Genomic DNA, 21,733 nt, shown 5'->3' with positions numbered 1-21,733 from the left:
CAATTTCATCAAAATGGACCGTCTACGCTCAATGGAACAAGTGGTGTTGGCACTGCCTAACATGCAGATTGCCCCTTGGGCCCAGCCTCTCAGTTGTACCAGATCCACCGGTTGGGCAGTTGACGCTGCCTGTTCGGAAACTTTAAGAATCTTGGTCAAGGGACCAAGAAGGTCCAATACACGATCCTGGATCACCTTAAAAGATCTTTCAATTCCCTTTTTGGCATATTTGCCAGAGCGAGTCAAGTATTTTACTAAGACCGGGTCTATTTCCGGTTTAGAAGCCACCTTTCTGGCCACGTAAGGTCTGGGGCATTCGGCTCGCAATTTGTTGCGATTAGCTCTATCCAGGGACCTTCTGGTCCAAAATTCTATATAGTCCGCGACTTGCGGTAACGGTGCCCAATCCCCGGAGCGAGGGTGTGTGATTGCTTCCGGGCTAAAAAATGGCTGGCCAAGCAAATCTAAAAGTGTCTCGGATGGTATATCAGGAGTGGCGTCAGAATTTTCAGCCATAAACCCCGCCTCTTCTGTATCAGATTCTGAGTCTGTGGTCTCAGCCACCTCAGAGGCTTCAGAAGACTCATCATTGGATGTGTCAAAAGAGTTTGGTTTTGCTCTATTAGTGGACTTATGCCTCTTAGGGTTGTTCTCCTTGAGGCCCAAGGGTCGGTCATATTCCTTAACATGCGGGGTGTGACAGGCCGGAGTAGGTCCTGTCTGGGGCATATTGTTTTCTTCCCCTGCCGGGGAGTCGGAGTGTCCAGCAATATGTTTGCGCTTACTCAGCGCTTTACCCTTTTTAGGTTTCTCCCCTGAAGTAGAGGGATGAACCGCAGAGGCTAATGCAGCCTGGACGGACCTATTAATGAGGTCTTGTATTTGAGAAGCTGACATTATGTGGGAGGCTTCTAACTCTATTGCCTCACCAGCAGTAGTGGACATGCCAGGGAAAGGAGCCTTAGTGTTATCCCCTGCCATCACAGACTATCTGAAAGCTACAAGTAGCGATAGTTATAGACTATTCAAAGATGAGGCAGGTATGAGCTCCACTGCTCTAACTATTAATAATAATGTGAAAAGATAGGGAGGTAATAAAGTCTACCTGAACTGACTATTTAGTAACGCAGCTAAGAACCGTTGGCGCTCCTCTCACCGCTCGCACAACAATGCGATGAAGAGAGGAGGCGTATACCAGTTACAGCGAGGGCCAGCCGAAATCTCGCGAGATTTACGGCCAGGAGCGCTGTGATTGGGTGTGCGGCGTCGGCAAACGCGCGTCACGCGGCACACGTCATAGAAGATACGCCCACCTCTCCTCCTTCCCCGCAACAGTAAGTCAGCGGCGGGAAGGAAGGAAGAAGAAGGCGCGCGAAAAAAATCACAAAATGGTGCTGGGTAAGGGAAGAGGGAGAAAGGAACAGAGTAGCGCACCAGGCACAAGGATAGATTTGAGCACTGATGCGAATGTATAGCGAAACGATAGTATTAGAAACAATACCGCAAAAACTAACAGAAAACAGAAAGAAAGATATATAGAAAGAAAGATATATATATATATATATATATAAATATATAAACAAAACTACTGGTAGATATAACCACTAAAGTAAAGACGAAACATCCCAAAACAGAGAAACATACATATAAAAAAGATATAGGAAACAAATATACTATAGGTACTTATCTGTCTGCTATGAGCAGAAAGAAAGAGGAAGAGGATCTTCAACCAGTCCCTTATATAGCAGCCAGCATGCTGGGATAGGAGGAAGAATTCACAGGGGACTGCTGGGATATGTAGTTTTAAAAGATTTTTTATTAAATACGTTTTGGATAAAGATTTTTCTGCTATGGGCATTAATAAAAGAAACATTAATGCAAGATATGAGCCTCCTGTCTGATATATAACTCAGGGTCAGTACAGGATAAGTAATGTAATGTATGTACACAGTGACCTCACCAGCAGAATAGTGAGTACAGCTCTGGAGTATAATACAGGATATAACTCAGGATCAGTACAGGATAAGTAATGTAATGTATGTACACAGTGACCTCACCAGCAGAATAGTGAGTGCAGCTCTGGAGTATAATACAGGATATAACTTAGGATCAGTACAGGATAAGTAATGTAATGTATGTACACAGTGACCTCACCAGCAGAATAGTGAGTACAGATCTGCAGTATAATACAGGATATAACTCAGGATCAGTACAGGATCAGTAATGTAATGTATGTACACAGTGATCTCACCAGCAGAATAGTGAGTACAGCTCTAGGGTATAATACAGTATATAACTCAGGATCAGTGCAGGCAATGTTTGGAGGTTACTGTAGGACAGGAGAGAAGTATCTACTAATCCTATAGGACTGATATCTCTCTGTGGATTTGATCCCTTATCGTAAAGGTGAATGATCCAGGAATGGCGCTGATACATGGCTTAGTGAACCTGTCATATCCCGGCAGCCTCCGTTATCAGATCTTCTCCTGACTCATCCTCCCAAGAATCCGAACGCTCGGTGTGGAAAATCCTGTAGGAGATTTTCCAGTTTTATGTAAATGAAGCTGAGTCACTGGATAAATTAAAAGTTTTACAACTTTCACATAAACTTTGGCCCCAATTTACCATCACTGCTGCGCTAGAATTATAACACACGGAAATCACAACACAAGGAATATAACGGACAGTAAATGTGCCTGGTAGACCCCACGGAATAACAATGGTGAACAAAGCAGCAAAGTGAAGATATCTAGTCCTGCCCTCAACTGAGAAGTGATACAATTGTATCCAGTCTAGACAATGCTCTGTGAGCTAAACATCCTGGACTCCAGACTGATACATTGTACATAGCTAGTCCTGCTCTCAGCTGAGAAGTGATACAATTGTATCCAGTCTAGACAATGCTCTGTGAGCTAAACATCCTGGACTCCAGATTGATACATTGTACATAGCTAGTCCTGCCCTCAACTGAGAAGTATATACAATTGTATCCAGTCTAGACAATGCTCTGTGAGCTAAACATCCCGGACCCCAGACTGATACATTGTATATAGCTAGTCCTGCTCTCAGCTGAGAAGTGATACAATTGTATCCAGTCTAGACAATGCTCTGTGAGCTAAACATCCTGGACTCCAGACTGATACATTGTACATAGCTCGTCCTGCTCTCAGCCAAGAAGTGATACAATTGTATCCAGTCTAGACAATGCTCTGTGAGCTAAACATCCTGGACTCCAGACTGATACATTGTACATAGCTAGTCCTGCACTCAGCTGAGAAGTGATACAATTGTATCCAGTCTAGACAATGCTCTGTGAGCTAAACATCCTGGACCCCAGACTGATACATTGTACATAGCTAGTCCTGCTCTCAGCTGAGAAGTGATACAATTGTATCTAGTCTAGACAATGCTCTGTGAGCTAAACATCCTGGACTCCAGATTGATACATTGTACATAGCTAGTCCTGCCCTCAACTGAGAAGTATATACAATTGTATCCAGTCTAGACAATGCTCTGTGAGCTAAACATCCCGGACCCCAGACTGATACATTGTATATAGCTAGTCCTGCTCTCAGCTGAGAAGTGATACAATTGTATCCAGTCTAGACAATGCTCTGTGAGCTAAACATCCTGGACTCCAGACTGATACATTATACATAGCTCGTCCTGCTCTCAGCCAAGAAGTGATACAATTGTATCCAGTCTAGACAATGCTCTGTGAGCTAAACATCCTGGACTCCAGACTGATACATTGTACATAGCTTGTCCTGCTCTCAGCTGAGAAGTGATACAATTGTATCCAGTCTAGACAATGCTCTGTGAGCTAAACATCCTGGACTCCAGACTGATACATTGTACATATCTAGTCCTGCTCTCAGCTGAGAAGTGATACAATTGTATCCAGTCTAGACAATGCTCTGTGAGCTAAACATCCCGGACCCCAGACTGATACATTGTATATAGCTAGTCCTGCACTCAGCTGAGAAGTGATACAATTGTATCCAGTCTAGACAATGCTCTGTGAGCTAAACATCCTGGACTCCAGACTGATACATTGTATATAGCAAGTCCTGCTCTCAGCCAAGAAGTGATACAATTGTATACAGTCTAGACAATGCTCTGTGAGCTAAACATCCTGGACTCCAGACTGATACATTGTACATAGCTAGTCCTGCCCTCAGCTGAGAAGTGATATTTGTATCCAGTCTAGACAATGCTCTGTGAGCTAAACATCCTGAACTCCAGACTGATACATTGTACATAGCTTGTCCTGCTCTCAGCTGAGAAGTGATACAATTGTATCCAGTCTAGACAATGCTCTGTGAGCTAAACATCCTGGACTCCAGACTGATACATTGTACATATCTAGTCCTGCTCTCAGCTGAGAAGTGATACAATTGTATCCAGTCTAGACAATGCTCTGTGAGCTAAACATCCCGGACCCCAGACTGATACATTGTATATAGCTAGTCCTGCACTCAGCTGAGAAGTGATACAATTGTATCCAGTCTAGACAATGCTCTGTGAGCTAAACATCCTGGACTCCAGACTGATACATTGTATATAGCTAGTCCTGCTCTCAGCCAAGAAGTGATACAATTGTATCCAGTCTAGACAATGCTCTGTGAGCTAAACATCCTGGACTCCAGACTGATACATTGTACATAGCTCGTCCTGCACTCAGCTGAGAAGTGATACAATTGTATCCAGTCTAGACAATGCTCTGTGAGCTAAACATCCTGGACTCCAGACTGATACATTGTACATAGCTAGTCCTGCTCTCAGCTGAGAAGTGATACAATTGTATCCAGTCTAGACAATGCTCTGTGAGCTAAACATCCTGGACTCCAGACTGATACATTGTACATAGCTAGTCCTGCCCTCAGCTGAGAAGTTATATTTGTATCCAGTCTAGACAATGCTCTGTGAGCTAAACATCCTGGACTCCAGACTGATACATTGTATATAGCAAGTCCTGCTCTCAGCCAAGAAGTGATACAATTGTATACAGTCTAGACAATGCTCTGTGAGCTAAACATCCTGGACTCCAGACTGATACATTGTACATAGCTAGTCCTGCCCTCAGCTGAGAAGTGATATTTGTATCCAGTCTAGACAATGCTCTGTGAGCTAAACATCCTGAACTCCAGACTGATACATTGTACATAGCTTGTCCTGCTCTCAGCTGAGAAGTGATACAATTGTATCCAGTCTAGACAATGCTCTGTGAGCTAAACATCCTGGACTCCAGACTGATACATTGTACATATCTAGTCCTGCTCTCAGCTGAGAAGTGATACAATTGTATCCAGTCTAGACAATGCTCTGTGAGCTAAACATCCCGGACCCCAGACTGATACATTGTATATAGCTAGTCCTGCACTCAGCTGAGAAGTGATACAATTGTATCCAGTCTAGACAATGCTCTGTGAGCTAAACATCCTGGACTCCAGACTGATACATTGTATATAGCTAGTCCTGCTCTCAGCCAAGAAGTGATACAATTGTATCCAGTCTAGACAATGCTCTGTGAGCTAAACATCCTGGACTCCAGACTGATACATTGTACATAGCTCGTCCTGCACTCAGCTGAGAAGTTATACAATTGTATCCAGTCTAGACAATGCTCTGTGAGCTAAACATCCTGGACTCCAGACTGATACATTGTACATAGCTAGTCCTGCTCTCAGCTGAGAAGTGATACAATTGTATCCAGTCTAGACAATGCTCTGTGAGCTAAACATCCTGGACTCCAGACTGATACATTGTACATAGCTAGTCCTGCCCTCAGCTGAGAAGTTATATTTGTATCGAGTCTAGACAATGCTCTGTGAGCTAAACATCCTGGACTCCAGACTGATACATTGTACATAGCTAGTCCTGCTCTCAGCTGAGAAGTGATACAATTGTATCCAGTCTAGACAATGCTCTGTGAGCTAAACATCCTGGACTCCAGACTGATACATTGTACATAGCTAGTCCTGCCCTCAGCTGAGAAGTTATATTTGTATCCAGTCTAGACAATGCTCTGTGAGCTAAACATCCTGGACTCCAGACTGATACATTGTACATAGCTAGTCCTGCTCTCAGCTGAGAAGTGATACAATTGTATCCAGTCTAGACAATGCTCTGTGAGCTAAACATCCTGGACCCCAGACTGATACATTGTACATAGCTAGTCCTGCTCTCAGCTGAGAAGTGATACAATTGTATCCAGTCTAGACAATGCTCTGTGAGCTAAACATCCTGGACCCCAGACTGATACATTGTACATAGCTAGTCCTGCTCTCAGCTGAGAAGTGATACAATTGTATCTAGTCTAGACAATGCTCTGTGAGCTAAACATCCTGGACTCCAGATTGATACATTGTACATAGCTAGTCCTGCCCTCAACTGAGAAGTATATACAATTGTATCCAGTCTAGACAATGCTCTGTGAGCTAAACATCCCGGACCCCAGACTGATACATTGTATATAGCTAGTCCTGCTCTCAGCTGAGAAGTGATACAATTGTATCCAGTCTAGACAATGCTCTGTGAGCTAAACATCCTGGACTCCAGACTGATACATTGTACATAGCTCGTCCTGCTCTCAGCCAAGAAGTGATACAATTGTATCCAGTCTAGACAATGCTCTGTGAGCTAAACATCCTGGACTCCAGACTGATACATTGTACATAGCTTGTCCTGCTCTCAGCTGAGAAGTGATACAATTGTATCCAGTCTAGACAATGCTCTGTGAGCTAAACATCCTGGACTCCAGACTGATACATTGTACATATCTAGTCCTGCTCTCAGCTGAGAAGTGATACAATTGTATCCAGTCTAGACAATGCTCTGTGAGCTAAACATCCCGGACCCCAGACTGATACATTGTATATAGCTAGTCCTGCACTCAGCTGAGAAGTGATACAATTGTATCCAGTCTAGACAATGCTCTGTGAGCTAAACATCCTGGACTCCAGACTGATACATTGTATATAGCAAGTCCTGCTCTCAGCCAAGAAGTGATACAATTGTATACAGTCTAGACAATGCTCTGTGAGCTAAACATCCTGGACTCCAGACTGATACATTGTACATAGCTAGTCCTGCCCTCAGCTGAGAAGTGATATTTGTATCCAGTCTAGACAATGCTCTGTGAGCTAAACATCCTGAACTCCAGACTGATACATTGTACATAGCTTGTCCTGCTCTCAGCTGAGAAGTGATACAATTGTATCCAGTCTAGACAATGCTCTGTGAGCTAAACATCCTGGACTCCAGACTGATACATTGTACATATCTAGTCCTGCTCTCAGCTGAGAAGTGATACAATTGTATCCAGTCTAGACAATGCTCTGTGAGCTAAACATCCCGGACCCCAGACTGATACATTGTATATAGCTAGTCCTGCACTCAGCTGAGAAGTGATACAATTGTATCCAGTCTAGACAATGCTCTGTGAGCTAAACATCCTGGACTCCAGACTGATACATTGTATATAGCTAGTCCTGCTCTCAGCCAAGAAGTGATACAATTGTATCCAGTCTAGACAATGCTCTGTGAGCTAAACATCCTGGACTCCAGACTGATACATTGTACATAGCTCGTCCTGCACTCAGCTGAGAAGTGATACAATTGTATCCAGTCTAGACAATGCTCTGTGAGCTAAACATCCTGGACTCCAGACTGATACATTGTACATAGCTAGTCCTGCTCTCAGCTGAGAAGTGATACAATTGTATCCAGTCTAGACAATGCTCTGTGAGCTAAACATCCTGGACTCCAGACTGATACATTGTACATAGCTAGTCCTGCCCTCAGCTGAGAAGTTATATTTGTATCCAGTCTAGACAATGCTCTGTGAGCTAAACATCCTGGACTCCAGACTGATACATTGTATATAGCAAGTCCTGCTCTCAGCCAAGAAGTGATACAATTGTATACAGTCTAGACAATGCTCTGTGAGCTAAACATCCTGGACTCCAGACTGATACATTGTACATAGCTAGTCCTGCCCTCAGCTGAGAAGTGATATTTGTATCCAGTCTAGACAATGCTCTGTGAGCTAAACATCCTGAACTCCAGACTGATACATTGTACATAGCTTGTCCTGCTCTCAGCTGAGAAGTGATACAATTGTATCCAGTCTAGACAATGCTCTGTGAGCTAAACATCCTGGACTCCAGACTGATACATTGTACATATCTAGTCCTGCTCTCAGCTGAGAAGTGATACAATTGTATCCAGTCTAGACAATGCTCTGTGAGCTAAACATCCCGGACCCCAGACTGATACATTGTATATAGCTAGTCCTGCACTCAGCTGAGAAGTGATACAATTGTATCCAGTCTAGACAATGCTCTGTGAGCTAAACATCCTGGACTCCAGACTGATACATTGTATATAGCTAGTCCTGCTCTCAGCCAAGAAGTGATACAATTGTATCCAGTCTAGACAATGCTCTGTGAGCTAAACATCCTGGACTCCAGACTGATACATTGTACATAGCTCGTCCTGCACTCAGCTGAGAAGTGATACAATTGTATCCAGTCTAGACAATGCTCTGTGAGCTAAACATCCTGGACTCCAGACTGATACATTGTACATAGCTAGTCCTGCTCTCAGCTGAGAAGTGATACAATTGTATCCAGTCTAGACAATGCTCTGTGAGCTAAACATCCTGGACTCCAGACTGATACATTGTACATAGCTAGTCCTGCCCTCAGCTGAGAAGTTATATTTGTATCCAGTCTAGACAATGCTCTGTGAGCTAAACATCCTGGACTCCAGACTGATACATTGTACATAGCTAGTCCTGCTCTCAGCTGAGAAGTGATACAATTGTATCCAGTCTAGACAATGCTCTGTGAGCTAAACATCCTGGACTCCAGACTGATACATTGTACATAGCTAGTCCTGCCCTCAGCTGAGAAGTTATATTTGTATCCAGTCTAGACAATGCTCTGTGAGCTAAACATCCTGGACTCCAGACTGATACATTGTACATAGCTAGTCCTGCTCTCAGCTGAGAAGTGATACAATTGTATCCAGTCTAGACAATGCTCTGTGAGCTAAACATCCTGGACTCCAGACTGATACATTGTACATAGCTAGTCCTGCCCTCAGCTGAGAAGTTATATTTGTATCCAGTCTAGACAATGCTCTGTGAGCTAAACATCCTGGACTCCAGACTGATACATTGTACATAGCTAGTCCTGCTCTCAGCTGAGAAGTTATATTTGTATCCAGTCTAGACAATGCTCTGTGATGTAACAGTCTCCTATATGAAGAAAACTGCACAGTCAATGGGGTAAATGTAGAAAAAAATATCAAAACCAAAATGTGACCAAAAAAGACCAAAAAAGATCACGCAAAAAGTTACACTCACACATCCCAGTATACGGAAAGGATGATTTTATGTAACTAATTTTCTTACAATTTTTTTTTTAACCCCTTAAGGACTAATACAAATAAACCTGTACGCCCCTGAAAGACCAGGCCTGTTTTTTCAAATCGGGGATGTCTGTCTTTATTAGAGAATAACTCTGGTAACGTTTTGGCAGTCACGATAATTCTGACATTGTTTTTTTGTCACAATGCAAAAAATCATGAAATTTTTACAAAAAATTACGATTTTTTGCTATTTAAACACTAATAGGTTGCATATATTTATACATATGACCAAATAGTTTATGAAACTTATACTTTCAGATGTCTACTTTATTTTGACGTCATTTTTTTTGTTTTTAATTAACATTTTAAATTAGTTAGAAGCCTAACAATTTAACTTGAAATTTAGAAAATTTAGAAAATTTAAAAAGTGCATCTTTTTTTATGTGCTATGCAAGGTTTGCAGAAATTAAAAGGTAGTAGAACATAGGAACACCCCTCCCAAATGACCCCATTTTAAAAACTAGACCCCTTAAGGTATTCGCTAGGGGGTACAGTGAGTATTTTAACACCATAGTTTTTTGGCAGGAATTATTACAAAGTCAGTGTTAAAAATTCGAAATTTGCAATTTTTCACAAATGCATCATTTGGGGGGCATATTTTTTGTACATCACTTCTGATATTGAAAGAAATGCACCCTATATTTTATTTAGCTGCTTGTCCCATGTTCGGAAATACCCCCGCTTTGGCCATATATGGTTCCTTGGCCGCGTGGTAGGACTCAGAAGGAGAGGAGCGCCATTTGGCTTTCAGGGCAGAACAGTACCCCCACCCCCACAAGTGACCCCATTTATATACCGCACCCCTACAAGTTATTGGCTGCACCAGGGACCTCTCTGATTAGTCCTTGGTCGGCTGGCAGTATAACGCGTCTGTCTGTGACAGTTAAGGCTCCTGATGGATATATCTGCCATGTTGTGGGAATAAGCACCCGCTCATGGCGAATATATCCATCACTGCTGCGGCTGGGTAGCTCAGTGTGTCCGCTCATGACTGCTGGCGGGAAATCCGCCGCTATGAGTGGACACACAAAGCTACCCAGCCGCAGCAGCGAGCTCATTACCGTGACTGCTGCATAATGTGTAGGATCACATGGTGGACATCCGCAGCATATTACATGCTGCGGATGTCCGCCAATGCGATCCTACACATTATGCATTTTTTTTTATTAGGTTCATTTAATAAATGTATTTTTAATATATATATATATATATATATATATATATATATATATATATAATATATGTATATATATATATATATGTATATATAAATATATATATATTTTTTTTAATTTTATTTATTTATTTATTTTTTACACTTTTATTACAATTTTATTTATTTTTACACTTTTATTTTATTTATTTATTTATTTTTACACTTTTTAATGCTTTGGAATACTTAGTATTTGCAGTTATATGCTGCCTGCCAGTTTTCACTAGCAGGCAGCATATCAGGACGTGCCTCTGGCACGTCCTTTCAGGCAATACCCAGGGCAGACCTGTGGGTCTTTGTAGGACCCCCGGCTGCCCAGGTATGAAGCAGCACCCCGCGATCGCGATGCGGGGTGCTGCAGGAGAGACAGAGGGAGCCCCCTCCCTCTGTCAGAACTCCCTACAGCGCGCGGTCACTTCTGACCGCGGCTGTAAGGGTTAAACTGCCGGGAGTGAAGTGAACTTCACTCCCGGCAGTGCGGCAGGTCCCGGCCAGCCGCGGACACACACAGCACCCCGCGATCGCGATGCGGGGTGCTGCAGGGGTGACAGAGGGAGCTCCCTCCCTCTGTCATAACACTTACAGCCCGCGGTCACTTCTGACCGCGGCTGTAAGGGTTAAAACTGCCGGGACCGAAGTTTACTTCGGTCCTGGCAGTGCAGCAGGGTCCCGGCTGTGTGATACAGCCGAGTCCCTGCCGCGATCTCGTGGGTGCACTGGGCAGCACCCACGAGAATAATGGATGAGTATAGATGTCCAGGTGCGGGAACGCCCGCCAACCTGGACGTCTATACTCGTCCATGGTCGTTATCGGGTTAAAGTAATAAAATAAAATGAAATAAAACCTGTATAAATTGGATATTGTTAATTGTAAGGACATATAGAAGAAAGATAATGGGGAGATTTATCAATACCGGTCCAAAGGAAAAGTATAGCATATAGTGTAGCCCATAGCAACCAATCAGATCGCTGCTTTCATCTTTCAGAGGCCTTTTCAAAACTGAAAGAAGCAATTGGTGGCGCAAATAATCAAGGCCTCATATTTATCTGTAGGGGGAAAAACTGAAAGCTTTATGGATTTTAAAAGACGAGGAGGAAAAAAACATGTATTGTATCCTCAAGGCTAAAACAAGGCTGTGTAAAGGGTTAAATGTCCAATCCAGTGATTCACATAACTCTACACATTTTCCTTCTGGAGTTTATACAGGGACAATTCTCATGTCAGCCAAGTTATTCTCAGGTTACATTACACAGAAGATTTATTGGAAACAATTGAGGCATTCAAAATATAGTAAGAAAATACAAAAACCGCAAGTTACCGCCGCAAGATATGAGGAAGATTCATAAATGTCACTTTATACTTCCGGGGTCATTTAGGAACTTACTATATGGAAGGCAATATACAAGAATAATACTATAATACTGCCCCCATATCCAAGAATAATACTGTAATACTGCTCCTATATACAAGAATAATACTATAATACTGCTCCTATATACAGGAATAATACTATAATACTGCCTCCTATATACAAGAATATAACTACTATAATACTGCTGCTATATACAAGAATAATACTATAATACTGCTCCTTTTTTAAAAGAATAATACTATAATACTGAATCTATATACAAGAATAATACTATAATACTGCTCCTATATACAAGAATAATACTATAATACTGCTCCTATATACAAGAATATAACTACTATAATACTACCTCCTATATAGAAGAATATAACTTCTATAATACTGCTCCTATATACAAGAATATAACTACTATAATACTGCTCCTATATACAAGAATACAACTACTATAATACTGCTCCTATATACAAGAATATAACTGCTATAATACTGCTCCTATATACAAGAATATAACTACTATAATACTGCTCCTATATACATGAATATAACTACTATAATACTGCTCCTATATACAAGAATATAACTACTACAATACTGCCCCTACATACAAGAATATAACTACTATAATACTGTCCATATATACAAGAATATAACTACTATAATACTGCCTCCTATATAAAAGAATATAACTACTATAATACTGCACCTATATACAAGAATATAATTATTATAATACTGCTCCCTATATACAAGAATATAACTACTATAATACTGCTCCTATACACTAGAATATAACTACTATAATACTGACTCCTATATACAAGAATATAACTACTATAATATTGCCTCCTATATACAAGAATATAACTACTATAATACTGCTCCTATATACAGGAATATAACTACTATAATACTGTCCCTATATACAAGAATATAACTACTATAATACTGCCTCCTATATACAAGAATATAACTACTATAATACTGTCTCCTATATACAAGAATATACCTACTATAATACTGCTCCTATATACAAGAATATAACTACTATAATACTGCCCCTACATACATGAATATAACTACTATAATACTGTCCCTATATACAAGAATATAACTACTATAATACTGCCTCCTATATACAAGAATATAACTACTATAATACTGCTCCTATATACAAGAATATAATTATTATAATACTGCTCCCTATATACAAGAATATAACTACTATAATACTGCTCCTATATACAGGAATATAACTACTATAATACTGCCTCCTATACAAGAATATAACTACTATAATACTACTCCTATATACAAGAATAGAACTACTATAATACTGTCTTCTATATACAAGAATATACCTACTGTAATACTGCTCCTATATACAAGAATATAACTACTATAATATTGCTCCCTATATACAAGAATATAACTACTATAATACTGCTCTTGTACACAAGAATAAAACTACTATAATACTGACTCCTATATACAAGAATATAACTACTATAATACTGCTCCTATATACAAGAATATAACTACTATAATACTGCCTCCTATATACAAGAATATAACTACTATAATACTGCCTCCTATATACAAGAATATAACTACTATAATACTGCTCCTATATACAAGAATAGAACTACTATAATACTGCTCCAATATACAAGAATAGAACTACTATAATACTGCCTCCTATATACAAGAATATAACTACTATAATACTGCTCCTATATACAAGAATAGAACTACTATAATACTGTCCATATATACAAGAATAGAACTACTATAATACTGCCTCCTATATACAAGAATAAAACTACTATAATACTGCACCTATATACAAGAATATAATTATTATAATACTGCTCCCTATATACAAGAATATAACTACTATAATACTGCTCCTATACACTAGAATATAACTACTATAATACTGACTCCTATATACAAGAATATAACTACTATAATATTGCCTCCTATATACAAGAATATAACTACTATAATACTGCTCCTATATACAGGAATATAACTACTATAATACTGTCCCTATATACAAGAATATAACTACTATAATACTGCCTCCTATATACAAGAATATAACTACTATAATACTGTCTCCTATATACAAGAATATACCTACTATAATACTGCTCCTATATACAAGAATATAACTACTATAATACTGCCCCTACATACATGAATATAACTACTATAATACTGTCCCTATATACAAGAATATAACTACTATAATACTGCCTCCTATATACAAGAATATAACTACTATAATACTGCTCCTATATACAAGAATATAATTATTATAATACTGCTCCCTATATACAAGAATATAACTACTATAATACTGCTCCTATATACAGGAATATAACTACTATAATACTGCCTCCTATACAAGAATATAACTACTATAATACTACTCCTATATACAAGAATAGAACTACTATAATACTGTCTTTTATATACAAGAATATACCTACTGTAATACTGCTCCTATATACAAGAATATAACTACTATAATATTGCTCCCTATATACAAGAATATAACTACTATAATACTGCTCTTGTACACAAGAATAAAACTACTATAATACTGACTCCTATATACAAGAATATAACTACTATAATACTGCTCCTATATACAAGAATATAACTACTATAATACTGCCTCCTATATACAAGAATATAACTACTATAATACTGCCTCCTATATACAAGAATATAACTACTATAATACTGCTCCTATATACAAGAATAGAACTACTATAATACTGCTCCAATCTACAAGAATAGAAATACTATAATACTGCCTCCTATATACAAGAATATAACTACTATAATACTGCTCCTATATACAAGAATATAACTACTTTAATACTGCTCCTATGTACAAGAATATAACTACTATAATACTGCCTCCTATATACAAGAATATACCTACTATAATACTGCTCCTATATACAAGAATATAACTACTATAATACTGCTCCTATATACAAGAATATAACTACTATAATACTGCTCCTATATACAAGAATATAACTACTATAATACTGCTCCTATATACAAGAATATAACTACTATAATACTGCCTCCTATATACAAGAATATAACTACTATAATACTGCCCCTATATACAAGAAAATAACTACTATAATACTGCTCCTATATACAAGAATATAACTACTATAATACTGCTCCTATATACAAGAATATAACTACTATAATACTGCTCCTATATACAAGAATATAACTACTATAATACTGCCTCCTATATACAAGAATATAACTACTATAATACTGCTCCTATATACAAGAATATAACTACTTTAATACTGCTCCTATGTACAAGAATATAACTACTATAATACTGCCTCCTATATACAAGAATATACCTACTATAATACTGCTCCTATATACAAGAATATAACTACTATAATACTGCTCCTATATACAAGAATATAACTACTATAATACTGCTCCTATATACAAGAATATAACTACTATAATACTGCTCCTATATACAAGAATATAACTACTATAATACTGCCTCCTATATACAAGAATATAACTACTATAATACTGCCCCTATATACAAGAAAATAACTACTATAATACTGCTCCTATATACAAGAATATAACTACTATAATACTGCTCCTATATACAAGAATATAACTACTATAATACTGCTCCTATATACAAGAATATAACTACTATAATACTGCTCCTATATACAAGAATATAATTACTATAATACTGCCTCCTATATACAAGAATATAACTACTATAATACTGCCCCTATATACAAGAAAATAACTACTATAATACTGCTCCTATATACAAGAATATAACTACTATAATACTGCTCCTATATACAAGAATATAACTACTATAATACTGCTCCTATATACAAGAATAGAACTACTATAATACTGCTCCAATCTACAAGAATAGAAATACTATAATACTGCCTCCTATATACAAGAATATAACTACTATAATACTGCTCCTATATACAAGAATATAACTACTTTAATACTGCTCCTATGTACAAGAATATAACTACTATAATACTGCCTCCTATATACAAGAATATACCTACTATAATACTGCTCCTATATACAAGAATATAACTACTATAATACTGCTCCTATATACAAGAATATAACTACTATAATACTGCTCCTATATACAAGAATATAACTACTATAATACTGCCTCCTATATACAAGAATATAACTACTATAATACTGCCCCTATATACAAGAAAATAACTACTATAATACTGCTCCTATATACAAGAATATAACTACTATAATACTGCTCCTATATACAAGAATATAACTACTATAATACTGCTCCTATATACAAGAATATAACTACTATAATACTGCTCCTATATACAAGAATATAACTACTATAATACCGTCCCCTCTTTACAGAATATCATAGTATAGATGATGCTCCTGCCATTATAGTGTATAAGTAATAATTCGGTCCTAGATGTCTCTGTCCCCTGAGGCTCACGTTCTTCTTCCTTTCTGTCTTTTGTCTTTATTCAGCTCAGTCTCTTCAATGTTACTTTTGTTATGAAGAAACTGAAGTCCAGAACTGCAACCAAGTGAAGAATTGTCCAGAGGAGGCCAAAGGCTGCCGGACCATAACCCACAGCTCGAACACTGGTGAGCCGGTCCTTATAACATTGGTCCTCATTTACAAAGACTGGAGTGTCGGTTGGGGTTTTTCCTTTCAGTTTACTCATCTTTTTTTTCCTTGTGATTTACTAATCTGTCGCTCAATTTCCCTTTCTTTCTGTTGCGGGTTTTTTTTCTGTCGCACAAAATGTATTCTGTGCGACAGAAAAAAGTCCCTGCAAATTCTGACTACATTAGTTCTTGTACTCAGGGGGGTACAACCCATACACTTGTATGGGGCCCGGAGCTTCAGGGAGGCCCGGACGTCCCTGTACCTTTTATTTTTATTTTTTTCCCCGGCTTGTCAGTGAGTGACTGCAACTGTCACTCACTGACTCCTGGCTGGGTGCCCGTCAGAACTATGACCGAGCCTCATAGCCCGGTGGGCACGCAGGACTATGAGGCCCGCCCTTTCTAGGGCTCGGGCCCCTTAAGAAGTACGGCAGGGCCGGACAGGCCAGGGGCTGATGGGAGTTGACGTGCCCCGCGCAGACAGGCACGTCTACTCCAGTCACCTGACCTGTCCCGGTGCGATCTCCAGTCCAGCATCCTCTCGAACGATTCCTCCCCGTGCAGTGGAACACTGTGACCGGAGCAGCAGCTGCATCGAACCCCGCGGCAGGGTAAGTGAAGGGGGGGGGGGGGGTTGTTTGCAGACTACAATGGTGATGAGAGGTGCTTGGGGTGTTATAGGGGTGATGAGAGGTGCATGGGGGGGTGATGAGGTGCATTGGGAGGTTATGGGGGGTGATGAGAGGGGGGGTTATGGGGGTGATGAGAGGGGGGTTATGGGGGTGATGAGAGGGGGGGTTTGGGGGTGATGAGAGGGGGGATTATGGGGGTAATGAGAGGTGCAGGGGGTGTAATGGGGGTAATTAGGTGCATGGGGAGGTTATAGGGGTGATGAGATGGGGGTTATGGGGGTAATGAGAGGTGCAGGGGGTGTTATGGGGTGATGAGAGGTGCAGGGGGTGTTATGGGGGTGATGAGAGGTGCAGGGGGGTGTTATGGGGTGATGAGAGGTGCAGGGGGGTGTTATGGGGTGATGAGAGGTGCAGGGGGGTGTTATGGGGGTGGTGAGAGATGCAGGGGGTTGTAGTAGTGATGAGGAGAGGTGCAGGGGGGGGCTATAGTAGTGATGAGGAGAGGTGTGGGGGGTTATAGTAGTGATGAGGAGAGGTGCGGGGGGTTATAGTAGTGATCAGGAGAGGTTCGGGGGGTTATAGTAGTGATGAGGAGAGGTGCGGGGGGTTATAGTAGTGATGAGGAGAGGTGCAGAGGGGGGTTATAGTAGTGATGAGGAGAGGTGCGGGGGTTGTAGTAGTGATGAGGAGAGGTGCAGGGGGGGGGCCATAGTAGTGATGAGGAGAGGTGTGGGGGGTTATAGTAGTGATGACGAGAGGTGCAGGGGGTTATAGTAGTGATGAGGAGAGGTGCAGGGGGGGTTATAGTAGTGATGAGGAGAGGTGCAGGGGGGGTTATAGTAGTAATGAGGAGAGGTGTTGGGGGGGTTATAGTAGTGATGAGGAGAGGTGCAGGGGGGTTATAGTAGTGATGAGGAGAGGTGCAGAGGGGGGTTATAGTAGTGATGAGGAGAGGTGCGGGGGGGTTATAGTAGTGATGAGGAGAGGTGCAGGGGGTTATAGTAGTGATGAGGAGAGGTGCAGAGGGGGGTTATAGTAGTGATGAGGAGAGTTGCGGGGGGGTTATAGTAGTGATGAGGAGAGGTTTGGCGGGGGTTATGGGGGTGATGAGGAATGATGAGGACACAGAGCATAAGAGGTATTATATTTAGTGGGTACAGTGTAAAGCAGTATTATATTCAGGGTACAGTGTATAGCAGTATTATATTCAGGGTACAGTGTGTGGCAGGATTATATTTAGTGGGCACAGTGTATAGCAGTATTATATTCAGGGTACAGTGTATAGCAGTATTATATTCAGGGTATAGTGTATAGCAGTATTATATTCTGGGTACATTGTGTGGCAGTATTATATTCAGGGTACAGTGTATAGCAGTATTATATTCAGGGTACAGTGTGTGGCAGGATTATATTTAGTGGGCACAGTGTATAGCAGTATTATATTCAGGGTACAGTGTATAGCAGTATTATATTCAGGGTACAGTGTATAGCAGTATTATATTCAGGGTACAGTGTATAGCAGTATTATATTCTGGGTACATTGTGTGGCAGTATTATATTCAGGGTACAGTGTGTGGCAGTATTATATTCAGGTTACAGTGTGTGGCAGTATTACATTCAGGCTACAGTGTGTGGCAGTATTATATTCAGGTTACAGTGTGTGGCAGTATTATATTCAGGGTACAGTGTATAGCAGTATTATATTCAGGGTACAGTGTACAGCAGTGTTATATTCTGGGTACAGTGTGTGGCAGTATTATATTTAGTGGGTATAGTGTGTGGCAGTATTATATTCAGGGTACAGTGTGTGGCAGTATTATATTCAGGGTACAGTGTGTGGCAGGATTATATTTAGTGGATACAGTGTATAGCAGTATTATATTTAGTGGGTACAGTGTACAGCATTGTCATATTCAGGGTATGGTGTGTGGCAGGATTATATTCAGGGTACAGTGTATAGCAGTATTAAATTTAGTGGGTACAGTGTACATCAGTGTTATATTCAGGGCACGGTGTGTGGCAAGATTATATTTAGTGGGTACAGTGTATAGCAGTATTATATTCAGGGTACAGTGTATAGCAGTATTATATTCAGGGTACAGTGTGGGGCAGTATTATATTCAGGGTACAGTGTGTGGCAGGATTATATTTAGTGGGTACAGTGTATAGCAGTATTATATTCAGGGTACAGTGTATAGCAGTATTATATTCAGGGTACAGTGTGGGGCAGTATTATATTCAGTGTACAGTGTGCGGGAGTATTTTATTTCGGGTACAGTGTGGGGCAGTATTTTATTTAGGGTACAGTGTTGGGCAGTATTTTATTTAGGTTACACTTTCTGACAAGGTTATAATGATTACTGTCTTCATGCAGAGGATGAGGATCTGCTGACAGTGAGGAGCCAATGATGTCTGGATGTCAGACTCTGCAGAGAAGATGGAGCTGGAGGAAGACCTGGTCTCTTGACCAGATGAAGAAGAAAAGATAACAGAGAAGTCAGAAGACGTCACTCAGGTCACTGATATCATTGTGTGTTCTCCTGACTGTCCCATCAGAGCTGTAGTCACTTGTAAATTCTGCAGTGATGATGGGTAAAACTGTGTTCAATCTGTGTCTCTTCAGCTGTTACAAAACTACAACTCCCATTGCCTGAGGCTCTCCAGAATGATGGGAGTTTTAGCTTTCCAACAGCTGGAGAACCACTTTAACTGAGGTGATCGGTGGGGGTCTCAGCAGTCAGACCCCCACCAAAAAAAATAGCTGCTCATACTAAAATGCCCGGGCCTTGGAATGGGGGGGGGGAGCATTGGGCCCCTTGTGATCTCCTGCACGGGGCCCCGGCAGTTTGCCGGAAGCTGATGTCTGTACCCCACAGGAAGCCGCGGCCGGCACACCCCCTCCATGAATGCTCTAATCTAATTAGAAATATATATCTAGAAGATAAAATAAAATTGGGGGCAGGCCACAGGGGGGGGGGGGGGGGGGCAGGCCTTGAGTTTTGTAAGGTGCCCCGAAATTTTTGATGGCAGCCCTGCTTGTACTACTACCCCCATCATGGAACAGGGTCTGTTCCATGTTGGGGGGTAGTAGTACAGGGGCTGAGGGATTGATTGCACCGGTTCTACGATCAGATGTTATTAAGCAGGGGAGCGGGCGGCATGTTCCGATCTCCTGCAATGTACTGTAAACTTTCATTTTTAAATTCCACACCAGAAGCCCCGAATGGCCGGGACCCAGGAGCCAATCAGGTCTCCTGGCAGAGTTTTAATATAGAAGTGCTGTGGTGGGCAAAGATGTATAGAATCGCTGGGGGGGTATATATCTGGCCCCTCCAGTGTTTCTATATATCTTTCCCCCTGCTGCGCTATATCAAACTTAGTGCCCACTGCACTTGAATAAATGTACTGCCCCCCAGCGCTATAATATATCTATACTGACCCCCGCTGCACATATACTGACCCCCACTGCGCATATTTATATATATACTGACCCCCCCAGCTGCGCATATTAATCTTAATGTTTTCTCTCCCCTGGCTGCCAATGAATGAAAACTCTAATAGCGGGGGAGTGGAAGTCTGCTGCATATCATGCTGTGGGGGTCAAACATATATCCATATGTCTGACCCCCACAGCATGATATGCAGCTGCTGCCCGCTATGAATGACAAACTCTTAGCAGCGAGAGCGGGCAGCAGCCCTCCGCTCCCCGGCTAATAGAGTTTTCATTCATTGGCAGCCAGGGAGGGAGAAGATGAATATTAATATGCGCAGCTGGGGGGGCAGTATATATATATATAAATATGCACAGCGAGGGTCAGTATATGCGCAGTGGGGGTCAGTATAGATATATAATAGAGCTGGGGGGGCAGTACATTTATTCAAGTGCAGCGGGCACTAAGTTTGAAATAGCACAGCAGGGGGAAAGATATATAGAAACGCTGGAGGGGACAGATATATACCCCCCCAGCGACTCTATACATCTTTGCCCACCAAAGCGCTTTTATATTAAAACCCTGCCAGGAGCCCTGATTGGCTCCTCGGTCCCGGCCATTCAGGGCTTCTGGTGTGGAATTTAAAAATGAAAGTTCACAGTACATTGGAGGGGATCGGAACATGCCGCCCGATCCCCTGATTAATAACATCTGATCGGATCGGGTCTCAGAAGTGAGACCCGGTGCGATCAATCCCTCAGCCCCTGTACTACTACCCCCAACATGGAACAGACCCTAGCAGGATTTACTCCATTTTGAGTAATTTCCCGACAGCCCTGAGCTGTCGGATTTCTGTGAAGCAAAACTCACAGGTTTTCCTGTGAGTTTTCTACGCACTCGGAGGGTTTTTTCTCTTTTTTTGTC

General features: G+C 40.8%; 1 protein-coding gene across 1 annotated transcript in view; it reads left to right on the top strand.

Moving 5' to 3' along the window:
- Positions 1-898: 898 nt before the first annotated feature.
- The window catches only part of LOC130274604 (secreted Ly-6/uPAR-related protein 1-like), a 51,482-nt gene continuing 30,647 nt past the window's right edge, over positions 899-21,733 (top strand). The window contains exons 1-2 of the mRNA XM_056523039.1: positions 899-1,040; positions 16,603-16,722. Coding sequence (XP_056379014.1) covers positions 899-1,040; positions 16,603-16,722 — 262 coding nt within the window. The remainder of the gene's footprint in view (positions 1,041-16,602; positions 16,723-21,733) is intronic.

This window comes from Hyla sarda, chromosome 5 (genome assembly GCF_029499605.1).
Source record: "Hyla sarda isolate aHylSar1 chromosome 5, aHylSar1.hap1, whole genome shotgun sequence".
Lineage (NCBI taxonomy): Eukaryota > Metazoa > Chordata > Amphibia > Anura > Hylidae > Hyla > Hyla sarda.
This window is presented reverse-complemented; position numbering and strand designations above follow the sequence as displayed.